At 40.7% G+C, this 19,396-nt stretch overlaps 1 protein-coding gene across 4 annotated transcripts in view; it reads left to right on the forward strand.

The window, feature by feature from the left end:
• Nucleotides 1-19,396, forward strand: part of LOC115009608 (NT-3 growth factor receptor-like) — a 162,135-nt gene that overhangs the window by 48,476 nt on the left and 94,263 nt on the right. For all 4 annotated transcript variants that reach the window (XM_029433728.1, XM_029433731.1, XM_029433729.1 and 1 more), the window contains exon 4: nt 13,977-14,048. In XM_029433728.1, the coding sequence (XP_029289588.1) occupies nt 13,977-14,048 (72 nt within the window). The remainder of the gene's footprint in view (nt 1-13,976; nt 14,049-19,396) is intronic.

Here is a 19,396-nt window from a genome sequence, read left to right on the forward strand (position 1 = left end):
CCGGCCAACCCTAAGTGAAATAAATAAACAAAAAAAAGACATTTACTAAATCTGGCTCCTTGGGATAGAGCAGCACAGGAGAAAAGAAAGAAGGAAAATGGTAACTCACTCGTACACCTTCAGTGCTATTACAAACAGAAGTGGAATATTATATTTATAAAGTTCCTCACAACAAAAACTATAACACTTCACAAGGTATCATACACAGAACTACAGACAGTTTTGGAAGCCAAGCTTTTAAACAGGCAGGGTGTGATGGATGAGCCGCTCAGCAGATGACATTCCCCCCCCCCCCCCCCCCCCAGGCTGAACCCACGACTTCAGAGAGATGCACCTCTGGTCTAAAGGACAAAGATCCTCACAGGACAGCGCACACGCTCTCACACAGACCAAACTAGATGCATATCTAAATAACTCAGTGATACAGGAGATTTTTTATTCAGGCCAACGTTATTCACAACCAACTAACGTACACCCCCCACCCACGCGTGCACAGACACAGCCACTTAATTGCCAGAAGTCAATGTTATGCACAATACAAGAGGGATGTACTGTAGGTAAACAACACCATTGTCAGTTTCTTAAAATCTCAGATCTTCACTTGAACATCCCTCTCCCTCCTCAGTGCTGCTTTCCCATTCATGTCATTCCTCTCTGAGTACTTTCAAGCCTGAGAGAACAAATGTGCACACACCAGCACCAATAGTGCAGAGTGGAATACAGCCCAGAATTATAAATCTGCCTCATTCAAACTGCTGACAAACCAGACACCCTCTATAGTGTACATGCTGGCGATGTACCCAATTTGGGAAAAGCACAAATAATGCGATGGAAACGGATATGTATTGTTCCCGATGTTGCTTGTTATTTATTTCATAACATTGTGGATAAGATAAAAGGTCCATTCTGTTTCCAACATAGGGACTGTGATTTCACAAACCAGTTGTTTTTTTATTTACTTACTAAATATTTACTTAATTTACACATTATTGAAAAGTGATTTTGATATTCTGTAGTCACCCCCAGCCCCTACCTGAGTCAGCGTCTCCTACGTCATTCTGCATAATAATGAGCCATGGGCCCACAACCTAAACATTCAGAAGAAGCTTAGAACCTGTACTTTTTAGCTGAATGTTTATTTCCTTCAGTAAAGAAACCCAGTGGAAGTATGGGAAACATATGGAACGTATGGAACATGCTGTATCAGTCATAGGTTTTATGGAAAATTCAGCTATCCTACAGTCAAAGTGGGTGGGGTTCAGACAGTTCATAAAACTTGGTTTAGTTCAAATTAAAAAGAGAGAGAGCGACAAAGAGAGAAAGAGGGAGGGTTAGGGGTTAGAGGGAGAGATGAAAAGCACAGTGCGAGTGTGTGCAAATATATTTCATTATTAATGATATGCCAATATTAAATCAATTTGATGCTTTAAAGGCACATAAATTGCATTGCCAATGAATATTAGGTTAGCAAATACAACATTTAGCGAGGCTGTTGGTATAGACAGATACTTTTGTCAACACTTTGACTTCAGTTCAGATGAGACTTAACAAGTGTTACTGGGAAAGACACATTTAATGTATTTAAATCTGACGTCAGAGCTCCTCCTCATTTATTTGGTCATGTTGTGCTGTGTTAACTTTTAAACAGAACTTGAAATGTTCAACACCTCTTTGATATTGCTTATGTTGAAGCTCAGTGTTAGATAATATTACAGTAATAATGAGGTTATTCATGAAAGTCTATCTTCTTCAAACACCTGCCATTATTGTACAACCACATTCACAATGAGTGAAGCCAGATGTGTGTGTGTGTGCATGTGTGTGTGCGTGTGTGCATGTGTGTATGTGTGTGCGTGTGTGTGTGTGTGAGGGTGTGTGTGCGTGTGTGCAAGTGCATGTGTGTGTGTGTGCATGCATGTGTGTGTGTGTGTGTGTGTGTGTGTGTGTGCACGTGTGTGTGTGAGTGTGTGCGTGTGTGCATGTGTGCGTGTGTGTGTGTGTGTGTGTGTGTGTGTGTGTGTGTGTGTGTGTGTGTGTGTGAGTAAGTGATGGCTTCTTGAGTAGCTCTCATTAAGTTACAATGAAAGTCATTTATTTGGCCTTGCACTAATAGCCTGACTGTCACCATGGTAACTGAAACAGGTTGACAAGATGGAGGTAACAAGTAAAGTGAAGCATTTATAAATAATTTGTGTGATGAATGTCTGCTGTGTGGACAGCTGTGTACTTCACAGCTTTGTGCTGCTGTCACCCTATAGAATAGTGAATGTAGCAAAATGAGCTAACAGCTAATCCTCTCTCAGAATCTGTCGTTAATTGATCCATTAATTGACTAAACCATAAACTGCACTTCCTGCTGCTGGTTGATTATCAGCTGACAGACATTCAATGTCATACCTGCATCTCATGTGCCGCCTGCTCTCCATTTAAAGGAACACTTCATACACAAAATGATCATTTGTATATCAATGACTCACCACTTCTTATCTTAAATTCTCCCAAGCCTCCTGCCTGAACAAGTAATCCAGAAAACAGAGAAATGTCTTGATGAATTGAAGTAAAAGAAGGGCGCGTTTAACAACAGCAAAACTACATCCAAACATCCATTTACAACGAGTTGTGTGAGAGTTTGTAAACGGATGTAATGTAACCACCTGTAACAGTGATGTCGGTGTGGACTGACACTTCCACATCACTGCGACAAGATGACAAGGTTACACCACTGCAGGTGTTTTCAGTCGCTGCTAAATTCTGAAACGATCCTAAGCACACTCCTCTCCCTCCATACAATCACAGCTCGAAAAGAAGAGCCTCGGCCATCTATCCACTCTAATGTGTCCGCTGCTTCGTGGCTACATTTGTTCTGCACGCTACAAACTGCAGAGACGCTTTGAAGACGGTCAAAGATGTAGCAGAGGCATTCAGCATCCTGATAATATGAATGGTGGTGTTTTTATTCCATTGCCAAAGTCTAAAACAACAAAGACCTCATTAGTCATTATTACCACCACTCGGACACCTGCAACTGGGAACATAAAAAAATGCTCTTTTTGTTTAGTAACTGGCATTAGCTAACATTTACTATGCTTAACAGAATGTCTGCAGTTAGTAACATAGTACAGACATCATATTATTGTTAAAAGTTGTGCAATATAGCAATAATAACTACGTAGAGGTGATGTTTAGGGTCACTCTTGTTGTTCAAATGTATTATAATGCCATAAATCTTAAACAGATTGTAATCCATAAAATGTTCACGAGTTTTGAAGCTAAATGTTTTGTCTGAGAGTAAATCAATGCAACCTCTGTGTGTGTGTGTGTGTGTGTGTGTGTGTGTGTGTGTGTGTGTGTGTGTGTGTGTGTGTAGACACTCGTGTTTTCGAAGCTGATTCAGTTTCCACAGATGCACAGATTATTCTCTATGTGTGAATAAACGTGTGTTGGGGGAAATGTACATAACCTTTTTGAAACAAAAAGTCATGCATTTTAATGCACTCCTCTTCTTACTCCCTCTGTCAGGCAGGGATTTCATGAAGAGAGGCATGTGTGTGTGTGTGCGTGTGTGTGTATTGTATTAAGCAGCAGTGGTAGGAACTCCCTGTGGAGAGTAAGGCAGGCAGACTGAGCCACAAAGCGGGTGATGATACATTTTTTTGTTGTTTTTTGAATCTTGAATTGTCATTTAAAGTGCTATAAAAAAACATTTTCAACTTTGTGCTGCTGAAAGCTGCAGTGATGCTGGCAGAAACCATCCCACTGCCACAAAATGAGACTTGATATCATTTATTCATTCAGTGTATTTGTTTGTTTTTTAAAGCAGGCTTTACTCCTTATACTGTATGTACAACACATATGTTGTACTGCATATCTATTGAAGACATGCCCATATTGTAGCGTTCTGAGGTATCTTTTGCTCTGGTGCCAGTCGAAATCCAACCTGAAGAAATAATCACAATCTGTTGTGTCAGACACACTAAACAATAATCTTCAGTCAATCATGAAAATAAACACAAACATTTACTTTACAACTATTACCTCTTCTATTCTTGTCAACTTCTGCATGATGGACATTTCCACATCAGAGTCACTTCTCACTCAGAGGAAATTAATGATTTAGTGATGATGTTGATGAAACTCAACATACACACAGACAGGCAGACAGACAGGCAGACAGACAGACAGACACACAGACAGACACACAGGCAGACAGACAGACAGACACACATACAGGCAGACAGACACACAGACAGACGCACAGACAGGCATACAGACACACAAATACACAGCCAGACACACAGACAGGCAGACAGACAGGCAGACAGACACACAGACAGACACACAGACAGGCATACAGACACACAAATACACAGCCAGACACACAGACAGGCAGACAGACAGGCAGACAGACACACAACCACACAGACAGACACACATACAGGCAGACAGACAGACAGACAGACACACAAACACACATACAGACACACAGACAGACAGAGAGACAGACAGACAGACACACAAACAAACACACAGACAGACAGACACAAACAAACACACAGGCAGACAGACACACATACAGACACACAGACAGGCAGACAGACATACACATAGACAGACACACAGACAGACACACAGACACACACACACACACACACAAACACACACACAGAAAGACAGACAGACAGTCAGACAGACACACACACAGACACACAGACAGACAGACAGACACACAGACAGACACATGCAGACAGACAGACAGCACACACAGACAGACACACAGGCAGACAGACAGACAGACACACATACAGGCAGACAGACACACAGACAGACGCACAGACAGGCATACAGACACACAAATACACAGCCAGACACACATACAGGCAGACAGACAGGCAGACAGACACACAGACAGACACACAGACAGGCATACAGACACACAAATACACAGCCAGACACACAGACAGGCAGACAGACAGGCAAACAGACACACAACCACACAGACAGACACACATACAGGCAGACAGACAGGCAGACAGACAGACAGACAGACACACAAACACACATACAGACACACAGACAGACACGAGAGACAGACAGACAGACACACACACAAACAAACACACAGACAGACAGACACAAACAAACACACAGGCAGACAGACACACATACAGACACACAGACATGCAGACAGACAGGCAGACAGACATACACATAGACAGACACACAGACAGACACACAGACACACACACACACACACAAACACACACACAGAAAGACAGACAGACAGACAGTCAGACAGACACACACACAGACACACAGACAGACAGACAGACACACAGACAGACACATGCAGACAGACAGACACACACACAGACAGATACACAAACAGACAAACAGACAGGCAGACAGACAGACAGACACACACACAGACAGACAGACACACAAACAGACAAACAGACAGGCAGACAGACAGACACACAGCCAGGCAGACAGACAGGCAGACAGACAGTAAGGCAGACAGCCAGACAGGCAGACAGAGAAACACACAGACAGACAGACAGACAGACAGACAGACAGACAGACAGCCAGGCAGACAGACAGGCAGACAGACAGACACACAGACAGGCAGAGAGGCAGACAGACAAACACACAGACAGACACACAAACACACAGACAGACACACAGACAGACAGACACACAGAAAGACAGACAGACAGACACACAGACAGGCAGACAGACAAACACACAGACAGACACACAGACAGGCAGACACACAGACAGACAGACAGACAGACAGACTAACAAACAGACAGACACACAGACAGACATATAGACAGACAGACAGGCAGGCAGGCAGAAAGCCAGGCAGGCAGACAGACAGGCAGACAGACACACAGACACACAGACAGGCATACAGACACACAAATACACATACAGACACACAGACAGGCAGACAGACAAACAGACACACAGACAGACAGACAGACAGACACACAAACACACAGACAGACACACAGACAAACACACACACAGAAATACAGACAGACACACACAGAGAGACAGACAGACAGACAGACACAGACAGACAGACAGACACACAGACAGACAGACACACAGACACACAGACAGACACAGACAGACAGACACACACACACAGACAGACACACAACACACAGACAGACACACAACACACAGACAGACACACAATACAGACAGACAGACAGACAGACAGACACACACAGACAGACAGACACACACACAGACAGACAGACACACAGACACACAGACAGACAGACAGACAGACACACACAAACATACACACACAGACAGACACACAGACACACACACAGACATGCAGACAGAGACACAGACACACAGACAGATACATACATACACACACACACTTACAGACACAGAGACACGGTCGTCTGTCAGTGGCTCTGTGAAGATGTCTTAGTGAGGACACACTGAGCTGATGTGTTGTGAAACACACAGATAGAAGCAGAGACAGGAATCATAAAAAAAAGCTCCTATAATAATTATAATAATAATAATAACATAATAATATTACCAACATAACAACATTATTTACAAAATATAACTATTACAACTAAACTAAGAAAACAATTCTTAACTAAAGGTCAACTCACAGCTTCACTAGTTAAGATAAGATGCAGATGTGAAGTCACATGACAACGTCCCATGACATAATGTTGTCAGTAAAACATACTCAGCTTTTGGGTTCACACCAGGAACGCTCGTCCCTGGTGTGAAAGTCTGTGTTTGTTTGACCCTCCATGCTCCCTCACTACCACCCTCGGTGACTTTCACACTAAATACTACGTTCGTTGCTCTGAACCTTTGCAAAATGACACGGATGGGTTAATATTGGCGTCCCCCTCCCTTGTCAAAGTCACACATTTTGTCTACCTATGCATCCACCCAGACCTCCTCCCTATGAGGTTTTGTGGCTGCACAACAAAGTCACACGATTTCCAGCCATACCTCATCTGCCCATTAGTGTTCTTTACCAGGTAAATGTAAAATGAGTCGTATTCATTTTGCCTGGTGAGGAAAGTCTCACTGTTCCAGGATCAGATAGACAGCTTATCGACACAGGACATGTTTCAGCCGCTGATTCTCAGTAGTCCATCTTCACCTCACTACCTGTGTAAATGCAACCAAAAGTGTATTTTTACACTTCAGGGTGACCGACACTCAATACTTTGAACACATCGTGATGAAGCACCGCTGCTGCTCTGCTAGCGTGCTGCTCATGTTACGCCTCCAGGGGAGACACGGTGTCAGGGTTGTAAGGTGGAGGCTGTAAACCATGCACACACGCTTACATTGACTTTGACACTGATGTTAAACAAAGCAGTCTACCGGTCACCATGAGTCCCATTCCTCCAGTGTAATAGGGAGTTTTCTGATGTTTTATAACAGGGAAAGTCACAAGTAAACTTTTTACTTTGATTGTTTTTATTTGAATTCAAAACTAATCTTGTCTAAAAAATGGACTTTAATCTATACACCTCTGAGAGACATCTCACCTCTAAATCCACATCTAGAGAAAGTCAAAATGACATCTGAAATCAAAATATACAAAGCTGTATTCACAGGACAGGATCTCAATATCTCTGAAATATAATTGTGCTGAAATTTTCACTATGTTTCACTTTACACAACAATTGATTTTTGTATCATTACTGTGATTAATTTCAATTGAAAAAATTATTTCAAAATTCTAGTAGACATCCCAGAGTTTCCCAAAGATATTTCCATCAGCCATAAAATCATTGTTTTACACTAAACTAAATTAAAAATACAGATTCTTACAAATAAAAAACTTGCAATAAAACACACACTTGGACAATTCTGAACACTCACTGTGCCGGATAGGACGAGCAGTTCTAATGTTATCTGATGATGATGAAAACTTATTACGTTCATTAATATTGCTGTGGAACTGATATTACTGGGAACTTTATGGCTCTTCTCACGACTGTTACAATACGTTGTAGCATTATGTCACAGAGGTCTTACTTTAAAGTACAAGAAAATAACCCAATGATGTCATTCTGGTTTTATTGAATTTGGCTTGAGACTTCAAATGTGTATCCGAAAAACTTGTCATTAACTTATGTATGGAGTTTGAAAGACAAGGCCATGGCCAGGCCATGGTCAGACCCTACACCCCAGCTCGTTCACTTTGCTCTGCATCGGCCAATCGGCTCGCTGCTCCCTCACTGTGAGTGGGACCCAGATTCTCCTCAAATAAAACCGCATGTTTGCTATCCTGGCTCCAAAATGGTGGAACGAGCTCCCCATTGATGTCAGGTCAGCAGACAGTTTTCACACCTTCTAGTGCAGACTGAAAACCCAACTGTGTTGGCTGCACCTCAGCGAATGCAAAAAACTAATAAAACAAATAAAATAATAATAATTATGTTCTTTGTATTTTGCACTTATATAGGTTTGGTTTATTTGTAGCTAATGGTTGAATTTGTATTCTATTGTTTCTGTATGTTGCACTTTTGTTTGGCTTATTTGAAGCAATTGTGCTTGCAAGTTTCTTGCTGTTCAGAGTTGTACCCTCTAATTGTTTGCACTTATTGTAAGTCGCTTTGGACAAAAGCGTCAGCTAAATTAACTGTAATTTAATTAAACAAACATTGAATGTGGCCATTTCCAAGGAAGGACTAACTACTCAGTTGCATTATTAGTTAATGAAGGATGCACTATTATTGGAAGTAAATAAAAAGCTCTAAAAATCTTTTAAAAATCTGTCCCCCAACTTAATGAAAGTGCACCCTTCAATGCAGCTCTCAAACATCAACACAGAGATGAATAAAACCCTCTCTTTCACTCAGGAGTCCTCTAACAATATGCTGCTTCATGAACTTATGCACACTATTATTATTATTATTATTATTATTATTATTATTATTATTATTATTATTATTATTATTATTATTATTATTATTATTATTATTCCATAATGTTTATCTGTGGCATGTGTGTGTTTAAGACACAAAGATAGAGAGAGATTGTTGTTTTTGCATTGAGTGTTAAGCACATTAACCTTCATATGCACGCTGTACGATTCTTACACACATTTACATGAATGCACACAACACTCACATGTACACACTCACACACCTCCACTTGTACAAATACACACACCTCTGTAAACAAGATAAACACACACACACACAGCCCCCGACCTTCTCATGGTCATGACTCATTTCCCTCATTGCTCATTCTGAATTGTAATAACACACACATACACACGCAGCATATACGCATGCACGCATGCACAGACTGTTTTTAATATTAGGCTGTCCTTTTCTGTCTTACTGTAGTCAGGTTGACCTTTCCAAAGGACACCTTGTGCATGTAGAAAGGCGCGGGGGGGCTGATCCAAAGGGTCTTCAAAGCCATGAGTGAGTACATTTATAGCAGAGGAGGTCAGAGGGAGTTACAGGACAGTGAGAGGTCACTCTGAGCTGCACGCAGTGTCAATATTCTGCACATGCACATTTAAATTAAATTATTAAAAAATATATATATTTTACAATTGCTAAAAGTGAACTCAGTATAGAGAAATGTGTGTTACTAACTTTAAAATAAACTGTGAAACTACTTATCCAAAAGTTAGGAATTAACATTCATGCTAAATGTCATGTTTCATGTTTAGGGGCATGAGTCCAAACCTCTGGGACAAAACTACTCAGAACACAAGCTGATGATTCATTCTTCACAGCTGATATATAAACATGTTGTTTTCAGCCCTCAGGGAGAGATACTGTGTGTGTGTGTGTGTGTGTGTGTGTGTGTGTGTGTGTGTGTGTGTGTGTGTGTGTCTGTGTGTGTGTGTGTGTGTGTGTGTGTGTGTGTGTGTGTGTGTGTGTGTGTGTGTGTGTGTGTGTGTGTATATGCTCATAACTCATAGTTTATTCCTGTAGTGAATATGCATGCTGGCACTTAACTTTGCAATCAACATTTGCATGATAAGATGGAGATGTAACTCACTCTGCATAATGTCATCTCAGTGTTTCTCAGACAAAACCTGCATAATATGTACATGCTGATCAAGCATCTTCCTAAAAAAAGACTGACTGCTGTTATTGATGACATGCTATAAGTCCCTTCCTGGGTAAAATAAGTCATGTGCAGTTTTAAAACTACAGATCAGCTCAAGGGCCCTCAGAGCCATCAAAGGGCCCGTACATCACATACATGGCCTGTGGGTCATTGTTTCATTGGTTTGTAATTAGAGACATGGGCTCCCTCAGTTGGGCAGCTTGTAAGGAGTGTGATTTGTGTAGCTGCCTGCTGTGGCAGTCTTACGGAGAAGACCTACTAAGTGAACTAATCGCGAGAAAACATAGCCTCTTCTCACTCATTTCAGATCACAGCGGGTGTGTCAACGCTTGCACATTGCGTAAATAAGCAACCTGCATTTTGACCCACAATGTACGTGACATACCGAGCTACACTTCCTTTTTGTTTATTTTTTCGTATTCCTGAAGACCAAGGACATGGAAAAGAATGATCCCAGACAGGAGGGGTGAATTTCTATTTAACTCACCTGTTGTAAATATATTAAGGCTTAAAGTTACACATTATTAGGGCCGTGGTCTCATTGAGTGACAGGTGTGGGCCGTCTCAGGCTGCTAGCGGTCTGCTCTGCTGCGTCAACCGGGCCCACCTCAATTCCACCTCCGATGCCCACTTTTGGATTAGCCGGGAGTTAGACGGAGCCAAGATGGCGACGTCCACCCACTTTCAGAAACCTATGTCACGGACACTACGTCCATATTTTATACAGGGATTATTATGATTATGTGTGTCTGTGAGTGGGTGTCTGCTTGTTTTCATGACTCGATCAGATGTTGTGTTAACTTCTTGCAATTCTATTCACCAGTAAAATGAGAAACTCTTTATTTAATCAATTTCATCTGATTTTCTAGTTTGTTGTTATTTATCACCACCTGCTAAATGCTTTGCTTCATTTGTAGTATGTTGACATGACGAGTGAGCGTTGATGACTTATCAACATTGTTTCCATTATGTTAATAATGGCATGTATTCTGGGCAGCATTATATATGTTGTGAAACTTTGTTGTATATAAAGATCGTTTCTAGGAGACAGGGTGTAGGAAGTCTTTCAGCTCAAATCTTTAAAAACTCTTCATAAATATCTAGTTATAAAACAAATAAAGACTCAGTAGTTTCCTAAAACAGATGGTCAATGTAGTGTTGATCAAACAAAAAGGAGTAAATACTGCATTTGTTGGGGACTATTTTCAGCGGCGGATTAATCCACATTTGGTTCTCTAGTGAGTGTCTGTGGCAACAGTACGGTGTGTGTGTGGGATTGAGTGAGAATAAAGTACAGTGTGTGTGTGTTCATGGTAATGAAGCAACATGTCACTCAGTGCAACAATGAGGCTCATTGATGAGTTTTTAACAACAATGTAGCTCTATGGCTCAGAGGAAGAAGATATATCAGGCTGTGATACACACACAGTACTTGTTAGTACATTCAGTGATGGTCGGGACATAATGACTATAATAAAGACGAGAAGATAAACATGGAAGTGATTTATGCATGGAAAAAGCAATGTATTCAGTATTTTGCTGGAGTACAAATCTCATTTTAAAGGTCCCCAAAGAAATAAGTTGTTTCAAAGAGTGAGGATTGAATCAACAACAACACATGTGTGTGAGGAGCTCAGCCGTGTAACAGTGGAGGACGTGGGGTCACTTTACTTTTTTACCAGAGGAACTAGAGTCTGTGTAATGTCATCAAACTATCAAGTCAAGTGTGAAATATAACACACACACACACACACACGCACGCACACACACACACACACACACACACACACACACACAGACAGACAGACAGACAGACAGACAGACAGACAGACAGACAGACAGACACACACACACACACACACACAGTGACATCCCTACACAGGAGGTTTTAATAATCCCTTTATTGTTGATAATGATGTGATTTGGATTCCAGTGGGTGCCTCGTCCCTCCACTCACACCAGCCTGAGCCCCTCTTCATAGTTGACTTTATGTTGCCATGGAGATGGACACCTGTGTTTTTCTGTTGTCTGTTACTGCGAGTCAGAAGGGGTTACGAGGGAATTGAGTCGTGACTCGACTGTGTAAAGTTCAGACGCTGCTGTGTGTGCAGGCCTGTGTGCATGTGTACGTAATGTTGGAGGCTCCTCCAGCTCTTATTCTCTCTGAAGGCCCAGACACACAAAACACTCGTTACAGAACAAGTGGAGACGGAGATATCACGTCTTGGCCAAAAAGTCGCATTTGGACACACTGCAAAGACTACAGCTACTAGCACGTTCTGCGCCTGCGTGAGAGGAAATAACTCAATAACAGCCGGTGGTGGTAGTCTGTATTCGTCATTAGGAAACCATATGACAATGACTGTAAATATACAAGTCGTTGTTATGATACATTATAAAAAAGCAGCATTTGCAGACCATTTTCACACCACTCTCGCCCACTTATCTTAATTCCAGATGGTGTATATGAATGATCAGATGAGACGAAGATTAAAAATTAAAAGAGAGCCTACTTGACTTTAGTCGTTTGTTTTGTTTCCTCATGTTTTGTTTCTCTTCTCGTGCACTGATTGGCTTAAACTGAATAGCCAATCAGGGTGATTTCCTTTGCCGACAGTCCCTGACGCTGATTCAACATTCTGAATCAGCAGCAGAGAAGGTCCGGAACACACTGCAGAAACTACGCAGACGTTCACTGACGGCTACGCAATTAACCTACAGCTTGGTGTGTCAGGGTGACATTTAAAACACGATGTGTTGGTGATGTCACTGAAATGGAAACCCTCAGAAATCCAAATGAAACATCCCCAGACAGTCAGTGGTATCAGAGACTAGAGCTGATTGTTCCAGGCTCCTTTAATGCAGCAGTTTCAACACATTAAGCAGCTTGGATGTGTTTTGAAACTAGCAATGATCTTAAAGTTGTTGTTTTTTTGTAATAACCAATAACCCGTTTAGGACTTGAAGAGATATCATGGATAACTGGCTTTATTTGTATTATTATGCATTACTTTTATCACATCAACTTAACTCACAAACAAACTGGACATGCTCTTGGCACCTAGTAAAATTAAATACATAAATGAACTGAAAGAAAGCACTTTAAACACATAGTTCTCGCACAGGCTGTGGAAGCAGTGCCTACGTTCAGTTGTAGCTTTGCTGTAATCAAATGTTCTACTAAAGACAAATCCTTAATACGAAAAGCTTCATTATTTATTTTGAGTCAAAAAATTATAGATTTTACTTTTTGACTCAAAAGGCTCCTTCAGGCATGAATTCTTCTCCATTTTGTATCCTTCGTTATCCTTCGTTGTCCACACAACCAAGCTCCTCAGCTGTGCTGCCCAGTCATAGTTTCATTTTGGCTTTCTTATTTTGCATTATTCATTGTGATATAATTTCTTCTAGAACTAGGACCGATTATGAGCAGGGGACTGGAACAGAAAAAGCAGTCTTGGTAAAACATTAATTCAAAATCAACTTTAATTTATTGTTATTAAACATATGCAAACCACTTGTTGTTTCTTAGAGTGGTTATGTCGGGTGTGTGTATATGTATATATATATAAATGCTAATGAATCATAGGTCAATAATGATATGTTATTGTTGAACAAAAATAAAGATCAGGGGTTCAGATTGTAACAGTAAGGTCTGCAGTTGATACTGGTTTACCTTCGTATGAGGACAGTTAACACCAAGATGTTTCAGGCTTTGAGAAAGACTGAGTGAGTTGCAGTGAGACATCAGGCACAGCTTGTCTGACAGAATGAACACATCAATACACAGTGAGCCCAACAAGTCTGACCTCTTGGGGTCATTTTGAAAGGGAAGTTTCTCACATGTGTCTCTTTCTCTCTCTCTCCCACAGAAACCTGTCCAAGAACCTCATGTTGACCACATTGTCCTGGCAGATCTTTGAACATCTGCAGCTCTTCGAACTGTAAGTTGACCATTATTTATTAGTCACAGCTGGGACATTGTACCCACACTGTTCTCCTGTCATGGTTGCCTGCACAGTCACAGTAAACAGTCCAGAATACTAATAGATAGACAGACAGACACACAGATAGATAGAGAGATAGACAGACAGACAGACAGACAGACAGACAGACAGATCCGCAGACAGTGAAAGAAGATGTCAGGATGATCTCTACAGCTCGACAGCTATTTCTATTGTTTTCCTCTTGTTGGTATGGAGTCTCACCATTGTTGTTGATGAGACCAAAGATAGTGGTGTCGTCCATGTACTGTTGGTGAGACATGAGCTGGTTGGTGTCAATAAAGAAAAGCAGAGGAGATAACACACAGCCCTGTGGTGCACCAGTACTCAGGGTCAGAGGGCATGCTGTGGCCTTGTTAAACTTGACTGATAGAATTCTGTTTCTAAGAAAGTCCACTATCCAGTAGCATAGAGCTGGGTTGATGTTCTGGCTTGTGTTAGTCTAGTTATCAGAGGTGACTGCTTCACTATCACAACTAATCTTTGTACCATGTCTATTTTCTACACAATAGCTCACCAACCTGAAAATTATTAAAAGGTGACAAGCAGGAACATTTGCAGATTAAAACACGCTTTTCATTGATGAAAATTAAGTTGTCCAGTTTCTTGCTAAGAAAGTGAGTAGAGTAGTGCTACAGGAAATCCCACTGGCCATATTTACTGGATATGTTAATCTTCATGTGGGTGGTTCAAGAAACAGCTTATTTATTTAGTCAGTATACACTCATCAGGTGCAGTGAGTGTTAGAAAAGAGCTTATGTAATCAAGAGGCCTCATATATTAGCATGTGTACATATCTAAAGAGCAGTTTAGGAGGTTCATTTAGGGTTTTCTTCAGAGCTGGATCTGAATCACTTTAGGCAGAATGTGTTCAAACACCCAGTGCAGCGTGACTGTCATTGCTACTTTCAGACCGATTCAGTTGTCATTTTCACGCCCAGATTATGTGCCGTTTAACTCACAGAAGTGGAGTTGGACATGCCCTAAATGCTCTCGCGCCATGCACTTTAGATCATGCATTATTTTTTTTTATTCAGGGGTTTCTCTGAGAGCAATGCTATCTTTTTTTTAGGAATGCCCTGATCACATTCACAGTTACATATTCACACCTGGAAGCTGCCCAGTTCAACCTCAGTCTGATCTTCTGCAGGGGTTTGGGTTTAGGTGGTGGTAAGGAGGGAGGGGCAAGTGCTGCTTTCACTTTCCCAACCCAGATTCATCCTGCCGGTCTGGGGGATCAAACCGATAAAAGATATGTGCATATCATTTATTTTTGCAGAAATACACATAGAAACCCAACCGTAACGCTGCTGAGTCAGCTTGTCCTGATAATAATTAGACCTATAATTACCACTGTGCTCTCATGTTCAAGGTAACACTGCTAGTCTTCATATCAAAGAGTGAAAGCTAAAGGAAGAGGGTCTCTTTACTTGTCTCTAGGGGCAGTGAGACATCCTCAGTTAAGTAACATGCTTCACTTCATTTCCGTTTCAAAGCTTCCACTCAAATGCTTTGTTTTCTTTTTTTTCCTCTTGTGATTTTAATGTCCTTGTTTGAAATCTTTGACATAATGCTGCTGTTGTTGTTTGAAATGTTGGTATCATGGCGACACACATACACACATGTTCTGTACTATTAGTATCGTCACATTCATTCTGTTTTCATTGAAACGTAACACATGGCTGCTGTCCAGGGACGCTGAATCCTCTGCCCTGGTATTTTACCTATTTCCACAATTTACCTCCACAGGATGTCAGAATAGCAGCTCCTGAGTAACACACCTGCGTCTGTCACTGTTGTTTTCACTAATCGCATATAAACCATCATGTAAAATGGTGTCAGTTCTGTCGGAACTACTGGGAATTGAAGAAACATACATGCTTTATTCTTTGAATAGTATCACAGTGGATTTTAAAGACATAATGTTGCATATTCTATTTGCCCTGCATGATTCCTGAGCTGAACTTCTAGCTCCTTCAGACAGTGAGGACTGAAATATGTTTTTAGAATCAGAGGCCTCAAAAGCAGAGGGAAAAGAGGGAGGGTGTGAAAGCTTCACCTCTACTGGGCAGAGTAGAGGCTGTGGTCGATCATGGCACAACAACATGCCAAGTGCTTGGACCTTTTCAGCAGAATATGCAGTGACTTTAACAGATAGGAGAGATGTGAATCTGAGAAAATATCAATTGAAGAGACAGCATTCAAAATGGCCTTTATATTTTTATGTCAGAACTCAACTTTAATGTGTAAAAGGAAAACTGTCCTGAAAGTCAACACTCATTACCTCATGTCATGTCACATCGTGTCACGTCCCGTCGTGTCATGTCACGGCCCGTGACGTCATATCATGTCAAAGTATCCCGTACCGTTTTTTCTCAACATTTCTCCACCCACACACAAGATTCACAAGCTCTGTACAAGCTCTGAGCTGCAGCTTACAGGTCACCATCTTCCTCCACGAATGAAATGTTATGTATGATAAGCAAAAACTAAAATAACTTTGATCAGTAGAACTAGAATCTTGATTATTGAGCTAATAATCTATTTGTCACTTTTTTTTTTGATTCATGTCAAAAAGACTTTTCATTGTTTTCTTTACAACTTAAAGTACCAAGAAAATAAAGCACATATGTTTACAGCAGAGGTGATAACAACTGAATAATGATGCTGGAATAAACAGACTTCATACAGACGGATGCACCTGCTCTCTAATCTTTACGATTGCAGTGGCTAATCTATGTGGGCCAAAATATTTTTAGCCATCTGCTATGTAATTAACTCTTACATGGAGTTACCCAAGTACGTTATGTAGTGGATGTGGAATTAATAACATGTATTCAGAGATAATAAACTCAGCAGCTAATGTACTGGAGCATAGTCACCGTCACGTGTGTGTTCCTGGCAACGACTTGTTTTCACTGGTTATGCAGATCATTTTTCTCGGTCTGTGATTTCATTTGTTTAAGTACATATTTATTTAAAACTTTATTTCCACTTGAAAACTAAAGAGAAAAAAAACATAGAAAATAAAAGGTACAATTAAAAGAAATACAAATATCTAGCAATAAAACATGATTATAGGCATAATAAAAATCATAATAATAATTCATCAGATGTAGGTGAAGGCATCAATGTATTATTCAACAGCGTCACTGCTAAGAAATGTCCAGCTAAGATTAATTATGTCCTTAATGAGTTCTCTGAAAGTATTACATGACACCAGATGAATTACTGGTGTGAATGGAGCAGCATGGAACCTGTAAGTGAAGCCAGTTTGCAGAATGTGTCTGAAAGTTTGAACATGGGTTCCACGAGGTGTCCGTTGTCGACCATTGGAAATAAACATATTCTGTTTTAAAGCCAGCAAACATTCTGACAAAGATAACATGATGTGACACCAGGTACATTGAGAATACAACTGTTCTCTGATGTGCTGCCTCTTTGGTTAATGTGGTTAATGAGTTAGAAACTGAAAATACTTCGTCAAGGGTTCCTGTAAGAGGATTAAAAGAAACCAATGTTCATTAGTGGTTGGAGAAAAGATCTGTACAGCAATGGTATAGATGCATAGTATGTGCACACACACACACACACACACACACACACACACACACACACACACACACACACACACACACACACAGTGGCGGGCCATGATGCCATGGCTCTAGAAACTATACATTTAGACAGAAACACAGTATAACCGAGCGTTGCATCACCTTAACATAATCAAGTACAACAGAGTTATATTAATATTTCCGAAACATTTATAATCAATAAATCCGCATTTACAATTAAGAGTGTTAAACTATCAGCTTTAAGATCGCTTGGATACTGTCAAAACTTAAAAATAAAAGGCGCTTTTAAGGGATTAGTCTACAAAGTTGTATTAAGTCCACCAAAAGTATGTGAGCTTTATCAAGTGTGTTCACTAAACAGCGACAAAGCAGTTTCATTTAAGAAATGTGACGATAGAGAATCAGTCTTTTCAATATTTCCCTATTTTTGTTCACCTTTTCGTTGTGGAATCTAAATTAGCTCGTTCATGTTCAGTTTGCTAGCTCTGCCTAGCTCTGCGTAGCTCTGCCTCTCAATAGTGCGTATCCAATCAAAAGACGTGGACGTGCTGACGTTATCGTACGCCTGCTAGCTGGCCCCGGTGTCGCCAACTCGAAATCTGATCGGCTAACGCCACAGTTTTGTTTCCGTTCACTTTAAGCGACAGGCGCCCGCACTGTTGATTCTGAAGGCCTAAGGGCAGATTTCTTGGACCCTGGCAACACATTATGGCTAAAATATGATTGGATAAAACAGGAGTGTCAAACTAATTTTAGTTCAGGGGCCACATGCAGCATAATTTAATCTCAAGTGGGCCGGACCAGTAACATCACAGCATAATAACATATAAATAACCTTTCGTTTCCCTTCGTCTTAGTGCAAGAAATTACAAGTACATTCTGAAAATGTTCAAATTTAATGAACTATCTTTTTACAAAACATTATGAACAACCTGAAAATTCTTGAGAATAAAAGGTGCAATTTCAATAATTATATGCCTCAGTTTATCATTTACACATGTGCATTACAATTTACAGATCACAGTTTATCTACAAAGGCACAAAACATTTTATCACAGGTATCTGGAACAGTACTTTACTTTATGATCAAAACAAATAATTTTTACACTTTGCAAAGTCATCCCGCGGGCCACACCCATGGGATAAAAGCTCTAACATAAAGGCCAGCCCTCCAAATCCCGATCTCAGGCTGGAAGCAGCGCAACCAAGAGGAAAGCTATGAAATGAAGAGAATAGACTATGGGGAATAATTTAATACATATTTGTGGAAAAAAATTATCAAAATTAAATTTATATTCTGATGATGTTTAGGCCAGCAGAGAAGGCCTTGCTGGCCCTGACCACTGCACACACACACACACACACACACACACACACACACACACACACACACACACACACACACACACATATACACTCACACACACACACACATACACTCACACACACACATACACACACACACACACACACACACACACACACACACACACACACACACACACACACACACACACACACCAATGCATTGGGATACATCTGCTCATCTGCTAACTGAGTGACGTGGTGACATCTAAGTGTAATAATGAATATATGATTCAAACATGGCCCTTTTGTGTAGTGTGGTGGTAATTAGTGAACTAGAAGAACATACCATTTTGTACAAGATCATTATTAATTCTTTGACATTTTTCTTATTATGACATATGT

This window comes from Cottoperca gobio, chromosome 6, assembly GCF_900634415.1.
Source record: "Cottoperca gobio chromosome 6, fCotGob3.1, whole genome shotgun sequence".
Taxonomy (NCBI): Eukaryota; Metazoa; Chordata; class Actinopteri; order Perciformes; family Bovichtidae; genus Cottoperca; species Cottoperca gobio.